The 22,818-nt window shown below is 42.2% G+C and overlaps 1 protein-coding gene and 1 long non-coding RNA gene across 3 annotated transcripts; one reads left to right on the forward strand and one right to left on the reverse strand.

The window, feature by feature from the left end:
- Positions 1–3,546: 3,546 nt before the first annotated feature.
- RBM22 (RNA binding motif protein 22) lies at positions 3,547–14,939 on the reverse strand. 2 transcript variants are annotated; one of them, XR_011464867.1, is made up of 12 exons: positions 14,781–14,939; positions 14,298–14,351; positions 13,371–13,400; positions 12,491–12,623; positions 11,334–11,434; positions 11,057–11,229; positions 9,703–9,903; positions 8,573–8,737; positions 7,627–7,715; positions 7,298–7,429; positions 5,627–5,809; positions 3,547–3,880 (listed from the first exon to the last, which is right to left on the reverse strand). XR_011464867.1 is itself a non-coding variant. In XM_005897334.2 (11 exons), the coding sequence occupies exons 1-11, from the start codon at positions 14,832–14,834 to the stop codon at positions 5,679–5,681; spliced, it is 1,263 nt and encodes a 420-aa protein (XP_005897396.1). In that variant the 5' UTR covers positions 14,835–14,938; the 3' UTR covers positions 4,670–5,678. The 2 variants fall into 2 exon arrangements, 1 of the variants encoding a protein (XP_005897396.1); XM_005897334.2 differs by lacking the exon at positions 3,547–3,880 and having other exon boundaries at positions 4,670–5,809; positions 14,781–14,938.
- A 10-nt stretch (positions 14,940–14,949) lies between these two features.
- LOC138988570 (uncharacterized) lies at positions 14,950–16,570 on the forward strand. The gene is made up of 2 exons (XR_011464868.1): positions 14,950–15,209; positions 15,617–16,570. It is a non-coding gene; the product is annotated as an uncharacterized lncRNA (long non-coding RNA).
- Positions 16,571–22,818: the final 6,248 nt, after the last annotated feature.

Here is a 22,818-nt window from a genome sequence, read left to right on the forward strand (position 1 = left end):
TGCCTCATTAAATTAGACAATACTCATTATTTTCAACTACCTATGAAACACTTTAAAAAGTGAATACATAAAATTAAAACTTTTGTGCATCAAAAAACAGTCAAGAGAGTGAAGACAACCCATAGGAGATTATAACTGAAAGAATAAGGTAAATATTCGTGAATTCAGTGATATAATGAAGTGACTGAATAAACAAATACATGAGGGGCAAGGACAGATCTTCCTTCCCTACAAAAGACTTAAAATAATACATATGGGTACCACCCCCTCCAGGAGGTGGAACTTATTTCCCCTCCTACTCATTACAGACTGGACTTACTGACTTGCTTCCAAAGGGCACAGGAAGGAAAAATAGTAACTTTACAGACACCACTTTAACCAAGTGATCAAGGTTAACATCATCAACTCAACTTCCTGATGTAAACGGATGAGAAGGGCACTCCCACCTTGTGATATTTCCCCCAAGTTCATAAGCCCAGTCTAAACAAATACAAACTCAGAGACATTTACAAAATACCTGACCAGTTAGTCCTCTTTAAATCTATCAATTTCATGAAAAACAAGGAAAGACTGAGAAATTGCCGCTGCATTCTCTATTCGGGAGAAGGCATCTTTCCACCCAGTTGACTAAACCAGGCACTTGACGGGTTAGTGGTGAGGAAGAAGGGTCACCCTAGAACCCTCTGATTTCACCTCCATTTACTTCAGGTCCCCATGGACTTTTGATTTGGCTTTCCAACATTCACTCTTTGCCCCATGGGCCTTTACTGCCTTTATCCAGCTGTCATGAGGCTATACCTTCTGAGCCTTCTCCAAGAGGGGAGGAGCTCAAAATACTACAGGCAGTGAGAATGGTTAGGAGGTAAGGCACTGTGACCACTAGACAGAGGTTAGGTAGTGTGCGAGCTGGGAGTGCTGAAGTGAGGATTTGATCTCAGGTGTTCTGGCTCTAGAATCTGTTTAAATCATCATTACTCTCACCCAAGTACTAACCAGGTCTTACCCTGCTTAGCTTCCAAGATCAGATGAGATCTGATGTGTTCAAGTGACATGGCTGTAGCAAGGTGGCAGGATACAAGATTAACATACAGAAATCAGTTGCATTTCTTTACACTAACAATGAAAGAGCAGAAAGAGAATATAAAAAGAATACCTTTTAAAATCATGCCAAATAAAATACTTAGGAATAAATCTGACCAAGGAGGCCAAAGAGTTATATGCTGAGGACTTGCTTTTGAATTGGAAGAAGACTCTTGAGAGTCCTGTGGTCTGCAAGAAGATCAAACCAGTCAATCCTAAGGAAATCAACCCTGAATATTCATTGGAAGGACTGATGCCAAAGCTCCAATACTTTGACCACATGATGCAAAGAGCCAACTCAGTGGAAAAGACCCTGAAGCTGAGAAAGACTGAAGGCAAAAGGAAAAGGGGGCTGCAGAGGATGAGATGGTTAGACAGGATCACTGACTCAGTGGACATGAATTTGGGCAAATTCTGTGAGACAGTGAAGGACAGGGGAGCCTTGCATGCTGCAGTCTGTGGGGTCACAAAAGTGGGATATGACTTAGCGACTGAACAACAACAACAAATAAAATGTTAATAAAAGACATTAAAGAAGATTCAATAAACAGAAAGACATCCCATGCTCTTGGATTAGAGGAATATTGGTGAATTGGCCATAGTACCCAAAACAATCTACAGTAATGTGATCTATATCAAATTACCCATGACATTTTTCACAGAACTAGAACAAATAATCCTAAAATTTATATGGAAACATAAAAGACTCAGAATTGTCAAGGCAAATCCTGAGGAAAAAGAACAAAGCAGGAGGTATAACCCTCCCAGAATTCAGACACTACTACAAAGCTACAGTAACTGAAACTGTGGTATTGGTACAAAAACAGACACACAGATCAACAGGACAGAATAGAGAACCCAGAAATAAACCCATACACCTACGAACAATTGACCTTCAACAAAGGCGGCAAGGTATAAAATGGAAAAAAGGCTCTTCAACAAGTGGTGCTGGGAAAATTGGACAGTTGAATGTAAATCAATGAAGTTAGAATACATTCTCACACAATGCACAAAAATAAACTCAAAATGGCTTAATAACTTAAATATAAGAAAAGACACCATAAAATTTCTAAAAGAGATCATTGGCAAAACATTCTGACATAAATCGTACCAATGTCAGTCTCCCAAGGTAAGAGAAATAGAAATAAGCAAATGGGACCAAATCAAACTTACAAGCTTTTGCATAGCAAAGGAAACTATAAAAACAAAGAAAGACAACAGAATGGGGGAAAATATTTGCAAATGATGGGGCTGATAAGGGCTCAATTTCCAAAACAATACTGAGCCCACACAACTCAACAACAAACAAATCCCATTGAAAAATGGGTAGAAGACCTAAATAGACCTTTCTCCAAAGAGGACATACAGATGGCTGATAGGCACATAAAAAGATGCTCAATATCACTATTAGAGAAGTGCACATCAAAACCGCCATGGGGTACGACCTCACATCCGTCAGAACGGCCACCACTAAAAAGTCTGCAAATAGCAAATGCTGAGGAGGGTGTAGAGAAAAGGGAACTCTTATACTGTCAGTGGGCATGTAAGTTGGTGCAGCCACTATTGCAAACAGTATGGAGGTTCCTGAGAAAACTAGAATTACCATATGATCCAGCAATCCCACTCCTGGGCACATATCTGAACAAAACTGTAATTCAAAAATACACATGCGCCCCAATATTAATAGCAGCCAAGACATGCAAACAACCTAAATGTCTATCAACAGATAAACGGATGAAGACGTGGTACATATATACAATGGACTACTACTCACCCACAAAACAGAATGGAACAATGCCATTTGTAGCAACATGAATGCCACTAGAGGTTATTATACCAAGTGAAGTAAGTCAGAAAGACAAACATCACATGATATCACTTATATGTGGAATCTAAAATATGGCACAAATCAACCTATCTACGAAACAGACTCACAGACATGAAGAACAGACTTGTGGTTCTCAAATGGAGGGAGAGGGATAGACTGGGAGTTTGGGATTGGTAGACGTAAACTATCACATACAGACTGGATAAACAAGGTCCTACTGTATAGCACAGGGAAATACAGTCAGCATCCTGGGATAAACTATAATGGAAAAGAATATTAAAAAGTATGTATGCTGCTGCTGCTAAGTCACTTCAGTCATGTCTGACTGTGTGACCCCATAGACGGCAGCCCACCAGGCTCCCCCGTCCGTGGGACAAGAATGCTGGAGTGGGTTGCCATTTCCTTCTCCAATGCATGAAAGTGAAAAGTGAAAGTGAAGTCGCTCAGTCGTGTCCGACTCTTAGCGACCCCATGGACTGCAGCCTACCAGGATCCTCCATCCATGGGATTTTCCAGGCAAGAGTACTGAAGTGGGGTAGTATACATGTGTGTAACTGAGTCACTTTGCTGTACATTAGAAATTAACATATGTAAATCAACTATGCTTCAATTTTTTAAAAAGTAAAAATCTCCACTACTCAGTGTAAATAAAAAATGAGTTTTCTTTATTTTTTGTGATCAGATCTGACATCTTTTATGAGAGTAACACTAGCTGCTGTTACAGATAGATCCTCAGGACTCAATGGCTTACTCTAACAAAAATTCCTATCATAATGCTCTCCTTTTAGCAGTGATAGAGGAACCCAGCCTCCTTCCATTGTGTGACTGCCATCTTCCAGAGATCATCCTCCTGTGCATTCAGCCAGCAGATGGGACAGAGTTCATAGCTCTGAGTGGGTGAGGTGTTTCTACAGCCGAGGTCTGGGAATGGCAAAGTTTACTTTTCGCCAAGTGAACCCCTGGCTATGTTCTCTAGAGGAAAAAGAAATAGAGTTTGGTAAGCACCTCTGAGTTTTTGCCAAAATCTAATTGCTCATAATTCTGATTTACTTAAGGCTAATCAAGTACTTACTTTATACTTTGTTTGCTTATACTTTTTAAAAAACACTTATCCATAGCCAGCTAGTAAACAAACATTTAGAATGTTCTCAAAAAGGCAGGAATACACAATTGGATAGTCAAGATTACATATATATATATATATATATATATATATATACATACACAGATATAGTTGAATTCGAGATAAAAAACACTGCTTACATTACCAGACTGGCTAAAAATCTCTTACATGCTCAAAAGTAACCCTCCCTCCACCATCACAAAAAACCCTACCCGAAGGGTGTCAGAATATTTGGAAGTATCCCTACATTGCTTCACATCTGATACTACTAGAATTAAATTGTCTAAGTGCTTCTAAATTAATTTTAAATCTTAAAATGGGCTTGTATCAATTTTTCCTGATTCCTTTTAAAATGACTTATATAATACTAAGATGACATTTTAAAGCTACCATGTATCCATAACCACATGGCAGGCTCTGTGTTGAGTGCCTTCTGTGTATTATCTCATTTCAACCCCACAAGTAACCTTTGACATAAGTACTAAAAGGGCCTGGGTCTTTTAGACTAGATAAAGATCAGAATCAAAACAAAAACATATCTAAAGCAAAAACATATCTTTATATATAACTTGTTTCTAACTCCCACTGACCTCAACTTCAGCTACCAAGGATAAAGAAAACAGAAATAAACCTATGACAACATTTGGAAAATTGACCCGTTTTAATTTTTCAAAACAAAAATACAACACAACATCAATTTTTCTTTTTTTTTTTGCCATCTACAATTCAATTATTTCCAAATATTCTAAGACCAAACAGAATCCCCTGCCTAGAACAGGGGATTAAAATGAGACGCTGAAGTCACACAAAGGTGAATGCTGAAAATCGACATTCCAGCCATAGGCCACAAGTCTTCCATTTAAACACACTCTTAATTCTTTTCCTTTCACAGTTTGTTAAAGTGTTTTACAGGAAGTTCTTTAAAATAATTTCATCTCAAATACCAGGTTTCTTCAATGATACACAGCTCCATGAAATCTGTGTCTCCATCTGATTGATAGGAATAAAAAGTAATTTTTGTCTTTTTTGGTAGCGTGAAGAAGTAAAACTATCAGCCAGATTCCTTTAGTAATAAATCAGGAAAGGAGAGATAAGATCTGGGTTCTGCTGGGTGCTGTTTCTATTTGTCTTTCAAGAGTGTGACTATAGAAGCATTAAATCACACTCTTGCCACTACAATGATTAGTACTAGTAATCTTTTTCTAGATGATAAAAAGGAAAATATCCAATGGACATAAAAATGGTCAAAAATCGTTTGCTTGTTTTTCTTACTGCAGGTCATTTCCCACCCCCCACCCGCCAAAAGAAGATACAAAATGAACATATGGTTGGGATGGCAACTCCGTTGGACATTCCAATTCACCCAGTTACTTGTTCCCCATACAGATGAGGGGAAGAGGCATTAAGTTTTATTAGTAATGTTATAGCAGTAACCAGATGTGTTAATGGCAGCTTATTTCAGGTCCATCAATCCTTTGAGAACACACAGAGGAAAATCATGGCTGTTGTTCTCCAACTGCCCACATCTGAATACATTCTACTACCATGGAAACTACAAAGGAAGGAAAAATATATTTATTCCGGGATTCATTTACTAGGATTTTTAAGCGCCCTCTCTTCTGTAGAGCCCCAGAGCGGTGATGAGTGCTAGGGGCTGCTGTGCTTCCCGGCATGTGCTCCCATCCTCTGAGGGTCCTGAGAAGGATAATGGATTGGTCCTGGAGCCCTCATGAAAGGAGGGGGTGGTCCCATGGGGTGGAACATGTGTGGTCCAAAACCTACAGATGGGAGAGAACAAATCTGTTAGGTTTGCAATTCTCTTGATAACCTTTCAAACCATGAATCTTTCTAATGTCCAAACCAGCTACACATAAATCAAACTGACATGGTGCTTCAGAAAATGCTGGCTTACAAGACTTGCTTAGGAATGTCTACCTGCATGACTTCTTTGGTTTTAGAAACTTTTCCCCTCAGGACGGCTAAAAACAACTCCATAGGTCTCAAGGTATTGCTAGTATGTCACCTGAGCCTTTGCTATCTCTCAAACATGCCAATCCTACCAGATAGGATTTGATCAGAATTTGGGAGGTGAGGGAGAAATCAGGCAAGACCCTGTCATCGTTAATCTCAATGCTTTATACTAGAATGAAGGTTGTTCAGAAACCAGGACTTACTCCAGCAAGTATGGGAACTCTGCCCAGGCGAACCGGTTACTTGTGATTTACTCACACAGTTCACGCTGGCACTGACAGTGCTGTACAAAGTGCTGATCCCTGAACTGTTTATTACTTGTCACGGACAAGATAAAGAGCTAGAGTCAAACTGTAACTTCATTACACAATTAAGCACACTGTTTAGTTCATCTAACAATTTTTTTGTTAACACGACTTCCTTAGGAGCTTCCCTGGTGGTTTAGTGGCTAAGACTCCACACTTCCAATGCAGGGGGCCCAGGTTCCATCTCTGGTCAGGGAACTAGATCCTGCATGCCACAACTAAGAGTTCCATGCCACAACTAAAGATCGTGCAAGCCCCAAGTAAAGATCCCTCATACTGCAACAAAAACCTACGATTCTGCGTGCGGCAACTAAGACCTGGTGCAGCCAAATAAATAAATAAAAAGATTAAGGGAAAAAAAGACTTCCTTAACGAATTTACATTCTGGTGCAAACTCCTTGTCTTGCTGCAAGCAGATGACACCCACAGCCTACCCTTTAAGCAATGATGCTCTAGGGCATCAGTTAAGATATAGAACAGAGAACAAACTGATGATGTTAAGTTGCTTTACAACTTAAGTTTAAACTTAAGTTTGTCCAACTCTTTGTTATGCTATGGACTGTACCCTGCCAGCCTCTTCTGTCCATGGGATTTCCCAGGCAACAATACTGGAGTAGGTTGCCATTTCCTCCTCCAAGGATCTTCCCAACCCAGGGATCCTCCTTATGTCTCTCGAATTGGCAGGCAGGTTCTTCACCACTAGTGCTACCTGGGAAGTCCTAAACTGGTGATAGATCGTTGTAATCACAGTAACTCCCATTCTGATGATACATATACTTAGATCTTTAGAAAACTGGTGACTTCCTTCTTAGCAAGCCAGTAAAAAATGAAAATACCCGGAATGACAACAATCAGATTTACTTGCAGACATCTATGGAGCAGACCCGAAGGCTTAGATATGTTAGACATGACGGTACAGGGTCTGGACAGACTTCAGGAGGATTTTCCTGAGTTAAGTCTAACCCATTTCCCTACTTCCTAAGAAGTTACCTGGGGGTGGAGGCGGGGCAATACCAGGTGGGGGTGGCAGGGCAATGTTCACCACGGCCGGAGGACCACTCGGGGGTAGGTTGAAGTAGTTGGCAGAGGCTTCTTCTTCTGCGGCAGGAGGAGGAGGAAGCGCTAGAGAAGAGAAGAGAGCTAGTTAGAGCAGAGACCACTGTGCAACAGTTCCACTACCCTGAAATCCTGAGGGGTCCTGCTGGGAGAACCCAGCTGCTGGGAGCCAGAGGCTGGTCTCCTCTAACATTCGAGGAAGGTCAGGGCAGTATGAGTATCTGAAGTTAGCAAGCTACTGGGTAGGCAGAATCTGCACTCACCTCCTGGGAGCCCTGGAACGGGCTCGAGCTTGATTCCAGAGTCTGTGGTTCCGTCCTTCTCCTTTTCTTTCCCTCTGGCTGCCTGGGACCTGGGAGACACAAACATTCACGCTATCAGCACTTGGTTCCACCTTCTCTCACACCTCTGTTTCTCACGTTTCCTAGTCCAGCAGAGCTCCTTCACTCCTGCCTCCTCTTCAGCACTCACTTTTTCCTCATAAATGCCACAGTGCACAGTGAACAGGAGCAAAGGTTTTGAAGACAGAAATACTTGGTTTCAAAATTTGCTAGCATCGCTTTAGGGGATGCAGGAGGCAACAACACTGTGCTGAGCCCAGTGTTCAGGAAGCACTCTATGAGGCCTGCTGCTGCTCTGAGAGGTCTCCCTGGCTCCAAGCCAGAAACTTGTTCCACTTTTGAACGTTCAGGGCATTTTACCTGTCTCTCTCTTATGCAATAAACACTTTCAGGCTTAAATTAGCTGTTCTTCTTCACTAAACAATTGGCCTTTAAGGACAGAATCCAGGTCTATTTAATTCATGTGTAAACTCGCATGCCCTAGTATTATCCTTGACCTATAATATCTGGTCACAAAACACATGAACCTTCAAAGCATCAGATTACTACACAAAAACCCTGAATAAATTTCCAAAGTAGCATCTTCCTGATATCCACAGGAACGAGCATCAGACATAATGAAAAGTTCTTTTTAAATGTCCTACTGATTTAAGGCCGTTCACCAAAAGCTTACTAGCCCCCAGATAATGAAAAGGTTTCTTGAAAATTTCAATAATGCTTTTTCTTTTTTGGTGTGTCATGCAGCATATGGGATCTTAGTTCCCTGACCAGGGATCGAACCCACACCACCTGCAGTGGAAGCACAGAGTCTTAACCACTGGCTGGCCAGGGAAGTCCCAATGCTATTTTAATATAGTCTCACGCTCACCTTCCCCATTTCACGTTGAGCCTGCGGCCATTGACAATCAACTTATTAAAGGACTTCTCGGCAGCCACTTCTGCAGCCTGCCTTGTAGCAAACTGGATGAAAGCACACTGCTGTCTTTGTACAACAGTGATGGTCCGGATCTCTCCAAACTGATAGAAGTGATTCCTGAAGGGATACAGGTAGAGAAAAACGAGAGCTGACAACACAGACATTCCCAGGAGGCTGAATATGGATTTAATAAAAAAGAAAAAAGAGTTAATACTCTTTCACTGATTCACCACGAGGCAAGTGGCCTCACGGTGATCTGCCTAATTACCTGTAGGTGGTCTCCCCTATGCCTACTGTGGTTGCCCCTACTGTGGGCACTGTGTACTGAAGAAGGGAAAGAAAAAAAATGAGTAAAGGCTATCAAACATCTCAGGGCTTTTCCTATGGAGGAAAGGGGGCTCCAGTAGGTTCCCTAAGGATGTTAAATCCTAGATAAGAGGTTAGCAAAGTACTGTGCCCAGGGCTGATGAGCCAAGAATGTTTAAATAAAAAATGTCATAAGGTTGCAAAAAAGAAGAGAAAGAGGCGGTGGAAGAGCCTGCCATCCCTGGGGAACTGTCTAGCTCACTTAGTTTGATGTAGACAGGCTAACAAGGGCAGGTTCTACACCTGGAAGAGTGTCTTCTCCACGATCTTTGCAAGAAGTAATTTCCACCACTATCTGCCCAGATGTCTTATCTAGCCAAGCAAAATACAAGAATAACACAAAATTACCAAATACCAATCTCTTTAAAAAAATCAACAAGTTAAATCATCTATTTTTTTATAACTGCAAATCTCTCTTTCTTCTGTGTAATTAATCATTCTTGGTTATGTGCCATCTTTAGAAATTCTAATGGTTATTAGGTCAAATAGAATCTCATGTAATTATTATCCTAAGCAAGCATGGAATAAGCACTGTTGAAGACTATTATCTGTCATCATAAAGAACTTTATAAAAATTCCAGTCAGTACGATACTATAGAGCAACTAAAAAAAATGTACTCAGTACAGAATTATCATGTTTTCTCAAGTTTTTGCCAAAAAATATTATTCCAGGGCAGGTGAAAGTAAAGATAACTCATAAAATTATACTCACAAACCTTAGATCGGTCTCAGTAATGGTATCGCCCAGACCACCAACATACAGTGTGGTGATAGTCTTGTCCTCTGGTGGGTCTAGACGTGGCATTGTTGAAGCCCGCTTCAAGAGTTTATCTGCCACAGGGTCATTGATTCCATAATACCGGTCTTTAATGTTCTGATCAGCAAGGGGGTCATCTGGATCTGTTGGTTTTTCATGTCTATGGTTCAAGAAAGAACAATGCATAAAGGTGAAACAAAGGAAAAAATTTTACAGGTATCAAACAGCAGCAGCTATATAAAGACCCCTGAAATGTTTTTTGAACCAGATACCATGGCCATACCAAAACATAATTATTAAAACAGAGCTAATATCAAGGAACTTACTGTATCACACAAGGATGTGCTAGCCTCCTAAAAGTCACTTAAATGGCCATAGGGTGGAAGTTTCCTTATAAACAGATGCTTTTTGGGCTTCTCTGGTGGTACAGTGGATGGGAGTCTGCCTGCCAATGTAGGGGACACAGGTTCAGACTTCACATGCCGTGCAGCAGCTAAGCTGGTGCACCACAACTACCGGAGCTCGCATGTTCTAGGGCCCGTGAGCCACAATTAATGAGCCTGTGTCACAACTACTGCAGCCCAAATACCTGGAGCCTGTGCTCTGCAACAAGAGAAGCCACCACAATGAGAAGCCTGTGCACCATAACAAAGAGCAGCCTCCACTCACTCCAAGCAGAGAAAAGTTCACACACAGCGACAAGGACCCAGAGCAAGCAACAAATAAATAAATGTGAAAGAAATGCTTCTCGCACAATTCACTTCAAAACCAAAGGTAACCACAACACGGTTACCCCTCTCTAGGGCAACGGTTCTTAATGTATCTGAGGTCTTGCATTCCACTCAAGACCTTGATTAATCTATGGACCCAACCCCAGAAACAGGGAGAGCTAATTTTTTGTCGGGGTGGGGTTTACCAACTCCAAGGTAAAAACTCCTAATCCAGATGACTGGCAGTCTTGACTCAAACATACTCACATTTTAGAAGTCTGGCTTTAATCTGATTTCAACTATACACTGAGATTCAAGCCAGTCGTACCATGAGAGCCAAGACTGACATCGTAGGTAGGAACCTGAGGTCAACACTGATATTTTATGGCAGAGCAATTTAGTCTCCCAAGGCTTGCTTATAGGTAAAGGTTCCATTATACATAAAAACAACAATTCAATCTCTGCTCCTAAGATATAAGATACATGACACTAGCTGAATAAACTTTAACATTTTGAAGCATAAATAGTTTAGTCTAGCACTTTCCCCTTCATAGATAACTAGTCATCTGAAAGCAAACACTGAAAAAGCACTTCAGCTCTTGCCTGTATGGACACTCCTCTCCTCTCTTACATTCTCCTTTCACCCAGAAGGAGCAAATGTGCGGTCGATTCCTTTTGTAGTAGGGTGTGGTCCGGGCCAGTTTGAGCAGCATGTCACTGGTGGATGTGGCTTTCCCCAACATGCCAACTGGCCGCGTTCCATCAGAGTTGGAAATCTACAGAGGAATGACACATTCCGAAGGTAAATTACACAGACTATGTCAATCCCCTAGGATTCTTTCATCAAATATAAAACTATATCAGGCAAGTGACAGCACACCTCTCTCTCCATATTTTGTGTGTAGTACTCTTTGTTGACGTCGGACTTTGGCATGTCATCCTTAAAAGACAATCCTGCATCACGAACCTGGATGGGCAGACCTAGAACAAAGGAAAGGAAGAAAAAACTCAAGATACATTTTAAACCATATCCAAACTGAGTACGTAGACAGAATAATATAACATCATTCTTCCTTTCTCCACTTTATTTGGTAATAGAAGCTTTATTTTAATTCAGAATCTGTAGCACTGTCAAGCTAATACTACTACAGAGCATTCTAAGAAATTATCCAAATTCCTAAGTTTTCATGAAATGAATGTTTAAATATTTTAGATGAACAAGCTCTTACTGTAGTCAGATTTGACCTGCAATTAATAACGCATCTAGCTTTTACTATATCATGATTTAAAACAAATGTAAAAACTGTATTATTTTTAGTCCTGTCCTGCAGATCCTCTGAATAGTCATAATCATGTAAGGATCACTGTACTGCAGAACTAGAACACTCCCTTAACAAACATACAAATAATATTAAACGGTATGTGACCAGGACTCTGATTAGCAGAGTTAACTTTCTGAACATAAATAAACTCAGATTTTCCTTTTTCATTTTATTGTATAGCAGAAACTTGCTGAAAGGATGTTTTTCTGAAAAACAAAAAGTCACCTGCAGTTAAAAAGTCACTGCCGAAAGAAGTTACTTTGAAACAGTAGCAATACAGCGTATCTCAGTCCTAACAACATAGTTGAATCAAAAACCCAAAGCACAATTAGCCTGAACTTTGGTAGGGATTGTGGAAGAAATGTTCTGGATCTAGACAGGAGTCTAAGGCAAAGAAATTACCTGTCATAGCAACAATGTCTCTAACTTACCTTGGCTATAAAGGTATACAGAAGGCCTTAAACCTCCCTTCTGTATAAATAGTATTTAGTATAGTTGTGTTGATTAATTACCAACCTTTCTTAAAATCACTATTGTTGTTCAGAACTCTAGAATAACCTAGTATGGTTCTTTTCTTCTTGGGAAAAGCAGAGCACAACAGAAATTTCAAAGTGGGTCAGAAAGAGAGACAGGGTGAGAAGAGGGAGACAGGAAGACCGCTCTGTTGTTTAGAGCAGCTGCACACTTTCAGAACTATGGGACAAGTCAAACATACCATATTCTAGGTCTAAAAGGCAGGTCTGACAGACATTCTTCAATTTACTGCAGGTCTGGCACACTTCAGTCTTCTTGAAACGCATGCGGACCCCAGGGCACCAGCGAAACACTGTGAATGGCCTGGCACAGATCTGGAACACAAGATAAAGCCACAGAGTGTTAACGGTCCTGATCTGGACAATTAATCCAGGAGATTTAGTAACATCAGGAGATTCAAAGAAAGGATCCCCAAATCTAGGGTTTAGAGGAGATCTTAGCAATCATCTAGTCTAAACAGGATCTGATGTTTCAATCCTTTACAACACTCTTCTTCAGTAGTTTAAAAACTCAAAAATCAAAGTCCTCCCACTCTAGAGGTCACCAGCATTAACAATGTAATTCTTAATCTTTTATGGGGTAAGTAGGGAGTGTCCTATACTTCTTTAAGAATCTTATATCTATGACCTTCCCCCTCAGCTTAAAAATGTTCATAGGCATAATCACAGAGGATGAGATGGCTGGATGGCATCACTGACTCGATGGACGAGAGTCTGGGTGAACTCTGGGAGTTGGTGATGGACAGGGAGGCCTGGTGTGCTGCAATTCATGGGGTCGCAAAGAGTCAGACACGACTGAGCGACTGAACTGAACTGATAATCACAGAACATTTGGTATATGCAATCCCAGGGGGTTCAAAGACCAACCAAAGACATCAAGTTAAGAATCCCTGCGTTAAATGGCTCATTTTCTTACCCCTACCTAAATAGTTAACAGCCAAAGAGTACATAAATGATACATGAATGCATGTGTCACACTCACTTTTATAAAGGACTTCAAACCTCAGGGAGTCAAAGAAAAAAGGAAAATAAAACTAAATCATTACTCTTTAACACACTTACTTTGCATTCCTTCCCATACTTTTCTTTGGTCTGAAATAGAAAAAATAGAGGAGTTACAGACACGGGGAAAAAAAGCTGATGCCTGTTCCTTCTCTACACAGTTTCCAAGAAAAGTATCTGGAAATCCCTGGCATCTTAAGGGGTGGGAGAGGGAAATGGGACCCTACCCTTTTTGGGGAGGAGGGCAAGGAAGGGGCTGGGATATAATCTAATCACATACAAACTATGACCTCTTAAGAATTTTATGGATCCAATTCTTAGATTCACCTCTGGCTCCCAAGTTTTCTTCCAAGAACAATTTCCTAATGGTTTCCACAGTCCCTAAAGCACAGAGGATGCAGCCAGGGCCAGTCCATTTTCCAAAGTTTAGTCAGAGGTAACTACTCTAGACTCATCCTGTGATGGTACTCTGTATATAGTGAATCAATACCTCCGAGATTGATCACAACACAGCCCTAATTATTAAATATAAACTGCTGCTAAGTTTACTCTTATTTATAAGGAGAGAAAGTACCTTACACTCAACACATTATAAGGTGTGGAAGCTAAAAGGCACTTGAGTTCAGTCCTGGTTCTCCTAATTTGCTGAGGCCCCTGGAGTCAGAATATCTGAACTTAAATCCCAGTTCCACACCTTACTTGCTGTATTGAAAAGACATAAACTTTCTTTGCCTCTGGTTAACAGATCTGACTCCTAGGTAAATGTTCAATGGATATTAACTATTATTATGACTCCTAGATCACAGACCGTCGCCGAGTTCCAAAGTGAGAGAGCATGACAGTCCTTTGCAAATTCTTCCTACGCTTCGGGTTAGTAAAGAAGCATCATTACTTCTTCGTGGCTAAAAGAACTACATGACCGACAGTGTGCGAGTACCACAACATGGACAGAACACATACAGTAGGTCCCGTTTTACACTCACTCACCATTCGGATATATGGGTTTTCTCCAAGACACGTCTGGCACAGAATAGGGAAGTCCTGGTGAAAATGGGAAAGCTGGTTGAACGCCAAGCTCCAAAGGCCTTGCCGTCTCAGCCACTGTCGTGCGGCGCGGGGGAGGGGGCGAGGAGCGAGGCTGGGGAACAGGGGGAACCCGTGGTCCAGCACGGGCCGGGTCGCGGGAGGGGGCGCTGTATGCACTTCCGGGAGGCGGCGGGAGTAAAGACCCGCTCGAAAAGAGTGGAGGGAGTAGGCACAGAAAGGGAGCTGGTCCCAGACCCTGGCTAAACCCCCTCCATCCAAGCCCTCAGGAGGGCCTCCCTCCAGCCTTCAGCCGTAGCCGAGTTAGGCCGCGGTGCTGGCTTCTTCTTGGAATTCCCTCGGCCGCACCGCAGCCACGTCCCTGCCCGCCCGCTGGAGCCCTGACTTCGCTGCCTCTTTCTGTCCTCCTCCGGCAGGCTCACTCACCGCATCCTCCCAATTCTGCCTGTTGTAGGTGTTGGAACCTAGAGAGGTCGCCATCTTGAGAGCGTCTGGAGGCAGCCGCAGCTTCCGAGTTGGGAGAGGACCGCCACAATCCCGTCAGGCCCCGCGGCTGCCTCTCGGCACGTCTACGTCTTATTTACGCGTCTTGCGCGCCCTTGAGGGCGACACCTTGTGTAATGGCATCGCTTGCTTGGAATTTCTTAATAATTGGCCTCCAGTTACTTCCTTCCAGTGGTGACAGCCAGGAATGAAGAGTCACAAGTTCAACTGGTTTATTTAAAAACTGAGTGAAAGAATAAAGGAACTATAATGAACGAGGGCCTGGAATCAAAGCAGCGTCGACACCAATGAACGCTTATTATGCTAAAAAATGGGAACGTCTTGCGGTGACTATCTCATTTAATTCCCACAGTAAGTCCGCTTTAGGGTGGCCAGATTTAGCAAAAATGCATAACGTCTAGTAAAATTTGAATTTCAGATAAACAACGAAAGTTATTTTAGTATAAATTTGTTCCAAACATGCTTACACTAAATAATGACTCGTTTTTCTGAAAGTGAAATTTAGGAGGATGTCCTGTACTTTTCTGGCAATCACTGCCCTCTAGGCAAGTGTGACTGTACCTCGTTTACAGAAGGAAACCGAGGTTTAGAGAGATTAACTTGCTTCTGATCGTGTAGCTAAAAACTGGTGAAGCCACAAATCCAAAGACAACAGTACTTTTTTCCAACTTCTTAAATGAAAAGCCTTATGGATCAACACATGTATTGTTAAGTCATTTTTGGATCAACTATCCTTTTGGGTTTGACTTCTCTTGCAGATGGTGATTGCAGCCATGAAATTAAAAGACGCTTACTCCTTGGAAGGGCTTCCCTGTGGCTCAGACAGTAAAGCATCTGCCTCGCAATGCAGGATACCGGGGTTCCATCCCCGGGTCAGGAAGATCCCCTGGAGAAGGAAATGGCAACCCATTCCAGTACTCTTGCCTGGAAAATTCCATGGACCGAGCCTGGTGGGCTACAGTCCATGGAGTCACAAAGAGTTGGACATGACTGAGAGACTTTAAACTCCTTGGAAGGAAATTTATGACCAACCTAGACAGCATATTAAAAAGCAGAGACATTACTTTGTCAACAAAGGTCCCTCTAGTCAAGGCTGTGGTTTTCCAGTAGTCATGTATGGATGTAGAGTTGGACTATAAAGAAAGCTGAGTGCAGAAGAATGGATGCTTTTGAACTGTGGTGTTGGAGAAGACTCTTGAGAGTCCCTTGGACTGCAAGGAGATCCAACCAGTCCATCCTAAAGGAGATCAATCCTGGATGTTCACTGGAAGGACTGATGTTGAAGCTGAAACTCCAATACTTTGGCAACTTGATGCGAAGAGCTGACTCATTTGAAAAGACCCTGATACTGGGAAAGATTGAGGGCAGGAGAAGGGGACAGCAGAGGACAAGATGGTTGGATGGCATCACCGACTCAATGGATGTGAGTCTGAGTGAGCTCCGGGAGTTGGTGCTGGACAGGGAGGCCTGGTGAGCTGTGGTTCATGGGGTAGCAAAGAGTCATACATGACTGAGCGACTGAACTGAACTTGGCATACTGTATTTGAAATTCATCCATATTGTTACATATACCAGTAATTTGTACCGTTTTATTGCGAGAATTTCACTGTATGGATGTATTTGGGGTTAAAACACACACACATTTGCCAATTAATGAACACTTGAGTTATCCAGATTTCAGTGAAAACAAATAAAGGGATTATAAACATTCACATACAGGTTGTTGTATAGACATAGGTTTTCATTTTGCATGTGGATTGGGATTGCTTGATCATATGGTCTATTTTTTCCTGTATAGGAAAGTGCTTGGGTTTATCTGAGCTTAACACATTTGTGATTTGTTTTCCTTCATTGTATTTTGAAAATTCTTAACAGTTATTTCTTTAAATATTCTGCTCAGTTTCTTCTCCGTCTGGGACTCCGACGATGTATTAGACTATATGATATCATCCCATAGACCTTGAGAGCTTCCCTGGTAGCTCAGACAGTAAAGAATCTGCCTGTAATGCAGGAGACCCGGGTTCAATCCCTAGATTGGAGAGATCCCCTGGAGAAGGGAATGATAACCCCCTCCAGTATTCTTGCCAGATAATTTCATGAACAGAGGAGCCTGGCAGGCTACAGTCCATAGGCTCACAAAGAGTCAGGAACAACTGAACAACTACTATATATTATTATTCTTCATAGACATTGAGTACTGTTTTCTTTTTGGGAGTTTCAGTTTGGATAATTTCTGTTGACCTGTTTCTGAGTTTCCTGATTATTTCCTCAGGTATGATAAGGTGTTCTGATGAGCCCAGAGAAGATATTCCTCATCTCTGATCTTGTGCTTTTCATTTCAGTTTGTCCCTTTCTTATAGTTTCTGTTTGCTGAAATCTACTCATGTATATTATCCCAATTTTCAACTAGATCTTCAACATGTTAATCAGAGTTAAGTCCCTGACCAACAGTTCCAATATCTAGATCATATGTGAATATAGTCTTATTGTCTATCACAAATGGGTTGGTTTTTTTCTTGATTGTGTATCTCAAAATTTTTATTGAATGCCAGTTTTTACTTATATATCAGTAGAGACTGAAGTCAATAGTATTAATGTCTGGAAATAATCAAGTCTCTTATTCTGTCAGGCCATTTGTTTGGGGTTTGGTCAATCTAGGCAGGAACTGGGCTAGGTTTGCGCTTTGTTGTTGCTATGCTTGCCTTTAGCGTATCACAGATTTCGAAGATATTAAGAAGAGGTGGCAAGAATACACAGAAGAACTGTACAAAAAAGATCTTCATGACCCAGATAATCATGATGATGTGATCACTGACCTACAGCCAGACATCCTGGAATGTGAAGTCAAGTGGGCCTTAGAAAGCATCACTACGAACAAAACTAGTGGAGGTGATGGAATTCCAGTTGAGCTAATTCAAATCCTGAAAGATGATGCTGTGAAAGTGCTGCACTCAATATGCCAGCAAATTTGGAAAACTCGGCAGTGGCCACAGGACTGGAAAAGGTCAGTTTTCATTCCAATCCCAAAGAAAGGCAATGCCAAAGAATGCTCAAACTACCACACAATTGCATTCATCTCATATGCTAGTAAAGTAATGCTCAAAATTCTCCAAGCCAGACTTCAGCAATATGTGAACTGTGAACTTCCTCATGTTCAGGCTGGTTCAGGGGCAGAGGAACCAGAGATAAAATTGCCAACATCCACTGGATCATCGAAAAAGCAAGAGAGTTCCAGAAAAACATCTATTTCTGCTTTATTGACTATGCCAAAGCCTTTGACTGTGTGAATCACAATAAACTGTGGAAAATTCTGAAAGAGATGGGAATACCAGACCACCTGACCTGCCTCTTGAGAAATTTGTATGCAGGTCAGGAAGCAACAGGTAGAACTGGACATGGAACAACAGACTGGTTCCAGATAGGAAAAGGAGTATGTCAAGGCTGTAGATTGTCATCCTGCTTATTTAACTTATATGCAGAGTACATCATGAGAAATGCTGATCTGGAAGAAGCACAAGCTGGAATCAAGATTGCCGGAAGAAATATCAATAACTTCAGATATGCAGATGACACCACCCTTATGGCAGAAAGTGAAGAGGAACTAAAAAGCCTCTTGATGAAAGTGAAAGAGGAGAGTGAAAAAGTTGGCTTAAAGCTCAACATTCAGAAAACGAAGATCATGGCATCTGGTCCCATCACTTTGTGGGAAATAGATGGAGAAACAGTGGAAACAGTGTCAGACTTTATTTTGGGGGGCTCCAAAGTCACTGCAGATGGTGACTGCAGCCATGAAATTAAAAGATGCTTACTCCTTGGAAGGAAAGTTATGACCAACCTAGATAGCATATTCAAAAGCAGAGACATTACTTTGCCAACAAAGGTCCATCTAGTCAAGGCTATGGTTTTTCCTGTGGTCATGTCTGGATGTGAGAGTTGGACTGTGAAGGCTGAGCGCTGAAGAATTGATGCTTTTGAACTGTGGTGTTGGAGAAGACTCTTGAGAGTCCCTTGGACTGCAAGGAGATCCAACCAGTCCATTCTGAAGGAGATCAGCCCTGGGATTTCTTTGGAAGGAATGATGCTAAAGCTGAAACTCCAGTACTTTGGCCACCTCATGCGAAGAGTTGACTCATTGGAAAAGAGTCTGATGCTGGGAGGGATTGGGGGCAGGAGGAGAAGGGGATGACAGAGGATGAGATGGCTGGATGGCATCACTGACTTGATGGACGTGAGTCTGAGTGAACTCCGGGAGTTGGTGATGGACAGGGAGGCCTGGCGTGCTGCGATTCATGGGGTCGCAAAGAGTTGGACACAACTGAGCGACTGAACCGAAGTGAATGTTATTTTGTCTTTTGGTTGGGACTGTAGAATTTTTCTCAAGTGTTCATCCTTAGCTTTCCGCTGTTGTGCATACCTGTACCATAACGACAGGTCTCTATGCCCTTTGCCCATGCCCCCAGCAACTGCTTGCTGGGTTGGTAGTCAGAGAGAAGTCAGGGTTCTTTGTTCTAATTCAGCCTCAGTCTTAAGTCCTTTGTGCCCAGACTTGGGAATGAGTCTCTTCTCAGCATTCTTGTCCCTCCGTTCTGTGGCAGCCAAACCCCAACTTGTATCTGTGGTTGGTCTTGAAGGGGGAGTTCCCTGCCCCTCTTGCATTTGCAGGAGGCCTTTAATGGTATTGGTATAAAATCCTGGGGCTCAGGATTGAATCCTGTCCCTTCCAAGAGCAGAGGTTTTTTTCTTACCTTGGCCCAGCAGCAATGAGTCTTTACCTGTGCCCTATGTAGACAGGGTTTTCTGCTCCCCTTTCTCCCCAGTGGCTTAGGCCTTTTTGCTCTTACTGAGGTAAGGACCTAGGCAGGGAGAAGCAAGTTTTCACGACTTTCCTATGCCTCCTTCCTTTGCACGTCTCCAAACCCAGGGAGGCTCTACAGAGGTCCAGCACCCCTACTCCTCGCAAGTCTTTCTCACGAACATGGGGTAGAGTTTTTGGAAAGAGCTGGTCCACGCATCCATGGTCCCTCTATATCTCAGGCTCCCAGGGGTTTTATACTATCATCTTAGCTTCAGTTTGGTCTTTAGCAATTCTTTAATATTTTAGTCGATTTTCTCTTATCTGCGTATATGGTGGTCAACACTTCTCCCACACTCTGCTACAGGTGAGCAGGTCTACATCCTGTCTCCTTGGAGGGGTTTGTCCATCCTTGAAATTAAGGCTAGTTGATTGCCGTGCCACATCGGCCATCTGACAGACCCAATAAAATGCATGATTTTGTCATCTATCCAGTTTTCTGTTTGAGTCAGGGTGATACCCTTTCCAGATATCTACATCACAGGCATAAGAGGAACTTCTGAGTCTCCTTTTACTTAATATATTTTAAGAGGAACACTTTTAAAATCACTTTGGTAATGTTAAATCGTATCACGTGTGTAGATGTAGCCTTAAGAACAGATACAATGAAAACGAAACAGTACTTTTCAGTAAGCTACTGTTGTCTGCCAAAGGCTGAGCCAGAAGCCCGTTTTTTGTTGTTGTTGTTGTTGTTTTTTTAAGTGTTACATAGGACTTCCCAGGGGGCCCAGTGGATAAGAATCTGCAAGCCAATGTAGAGAATATGGGTTCCATCCCTCGTCCCGGAAGATTCCACATGCTGTGGAGCTGTGTGCCACAACTCCTGAAATCTGTGTGCTCTAGGGACCTCAACAAAGAGTAGCCCCCACTCTCCAAAACTAGAGAAAGCCCTGGAGCACCAATCAAGACTCAGAACAGCCATGAATAAATACAATAATATATATATATATGTATGTGTGTGTGTGTGTGTTACATAAAAGAACTGATACTTTACCTTTGATGTAACAGAAAGATGGGTGGGGAGGGGAGCAGGGCATGAAAATGAAACAACTTTTTGACTGTTTGAGTCCATGTTATTTAATGTTACTTTTGCTTCACTGTCTTGTGTAGACAGTTTATACTGTAAAATAAATTTCACTATAGATGTCCCTGGTGATAGATAAAGGGGGATAGATAAAGGTTGACCCTTGTACAACACAGGTTTGAACTGCATGGGTCCACTCATACACACTCCCTGCCCCCTGTCCAATAAACACATACTACAGTACTACACAATCTGCAACTTGGTTTTATCCATGGATACAGAGCCCAACTATAAACTTACACACAGGTTTTACCCCAGTGGCAGTGTTCTTAACCCCTGCACTGTGCACTACTCAAGTATCAACTATATTGCAATTGAGCAAGTGATTTAGCTCTTGAGTTTTTTAATTTACTCCAGTCTACCCTTTGACTGGAATATACTGGGTTGGTTCAAAAGTTCGTTTGAGTTTTTCCTTAACAATTTATGGGAAAAGCCTAACAAACTTTTTGGTCAATCCAGTGGAAGAAACATTACAAAAGGGCCTGGATTTGGCTCTGTAGGGGTGTGCAATACAGCAAAGGAGCGATACACATTCAAAACCCAGTATTAGGAAGCGGCAAATGCCCTGGAAAGGTTAGGTGCTAAAGATTAAGACCACATCTAAATGGGATGGAGAGAGAGGTGAGAGCAGGAAATTAACTCTGGAGAAGGCACAGAGAGGAAAAAGTATCCTAGGCAGAGGTGACACCAGCACAAGAGAGGTCAAAGCAAGTAAGATATTTGGCTTATGACCAAAAAAAGCATATATGTATGATACATATTATATATCTATAAAAGATACATATTATATATACATTTTAAAGATAAAAGGTCAACAGCTATGTAAACAAGAAAAAGGCAGATGGTATTATTTAACAAATACTAGTTGCCTGCTACTTGCCAGGCATTGCTCTATGTTCTCGGAGAAGGCAATGGCACCCCACTCCAGTACTCTTGCCTGGACAATCCCACGGATGGAGGAGCCTGGTAGGCTGCAGTCCATGGGGTCACTAAGAGTCGGACACGACCGAGCGACTTCACTTTCACTTTTCACTTTTGTGCACTGGAGAAGGAAATGGCAACCCACTCCAGTGTTCTTGCCTGGAGAATCCCAGGGACAGGGGAGCCTGGTGGGCTGCCATGTATGGGGTCACACAGAGTCGGACACGACTGAAGCGAAGCAGCAGCAGCTCTATGCTCTGCAGATCTATCAGTTAAAAAAAAAGAAACACTATGGAACTTATATTCTAGTACAATGAATCAATAAAGTAGTATATACTGCTGGATGGTGATTAGTGCTACTGGGGAAAAAAGCAGCAAAGAAGGTGGATATGTGTCTATTAGCAGAGGGCAGTTTACATGATTACCTAGAGAGGTCATAGAAAGCCTAAGGAGGAAGCAATTAAACATAGATCTGACTGGTGGGGGTTTGGGTCGTACAGAAGTCTAGGAGAAGAGTTCTCCAGGCAGAGGGAATAGCCAGTGCAAAGACCCTGAGAGGGTGCCTCCTGGGGTGACTCAGGAACAGGAGACCCCTGTGGCTGGGATGCAGTGAACACAGGGATGTACTTGATGAATTCAGGGAAGTAGTGGGAGGCAGTGGGGTTCAGTTCCTATAGGTCCTCCTAAGTTATTGTAAGGACTTTGTTTTGCTCTTGAGCAAGCTAAGAAGCCTAAGGATTTTAAGCAGCAAAATGATTCTGGCTGCTATGCTGAGAACTGACTAAAGAGTGGGGCAGGGACCAGGATGGCTTCAAGATCAATTTAGACCTTACCGGATTAATCATCTAGGGTTCTATGTGGATGACTCTGACTTAGCCCAGAATAGTAACACTGGAGAGGCTGTGGAGTGGTCACAGTTTGAAGACAGAACTGAAAGGGGTTCTTGCTGACTTACCAGGTGTGGCATGTAAGAGGAGTCACTGGTGATGTGTGATGATGTGAGCAACTGAAGGTACACAACTGCCACCCGCTCATTCGCTTCAGTCATGTCTGACTCTTTGTGACCCCATGGACGGCAGCTTGCCAGTCTCCTCTGTCCATGG

The sequence above is a fragment of the Bos mutus genome, chromosome 7 (genome assembly GCF_027580195.1).
Source record: "Bos mutus isolate GX-2022 chromosome 7, NWIPB_WYAK_1.1, whole genome shotgun sequence".
NCBI classification, from domain to species: domain Eukaryota; kingdom Metazoa; phylum Chordata; class Mammalia; order Artiodactyla; family Bovidae; genus Bos; species Bos mutus.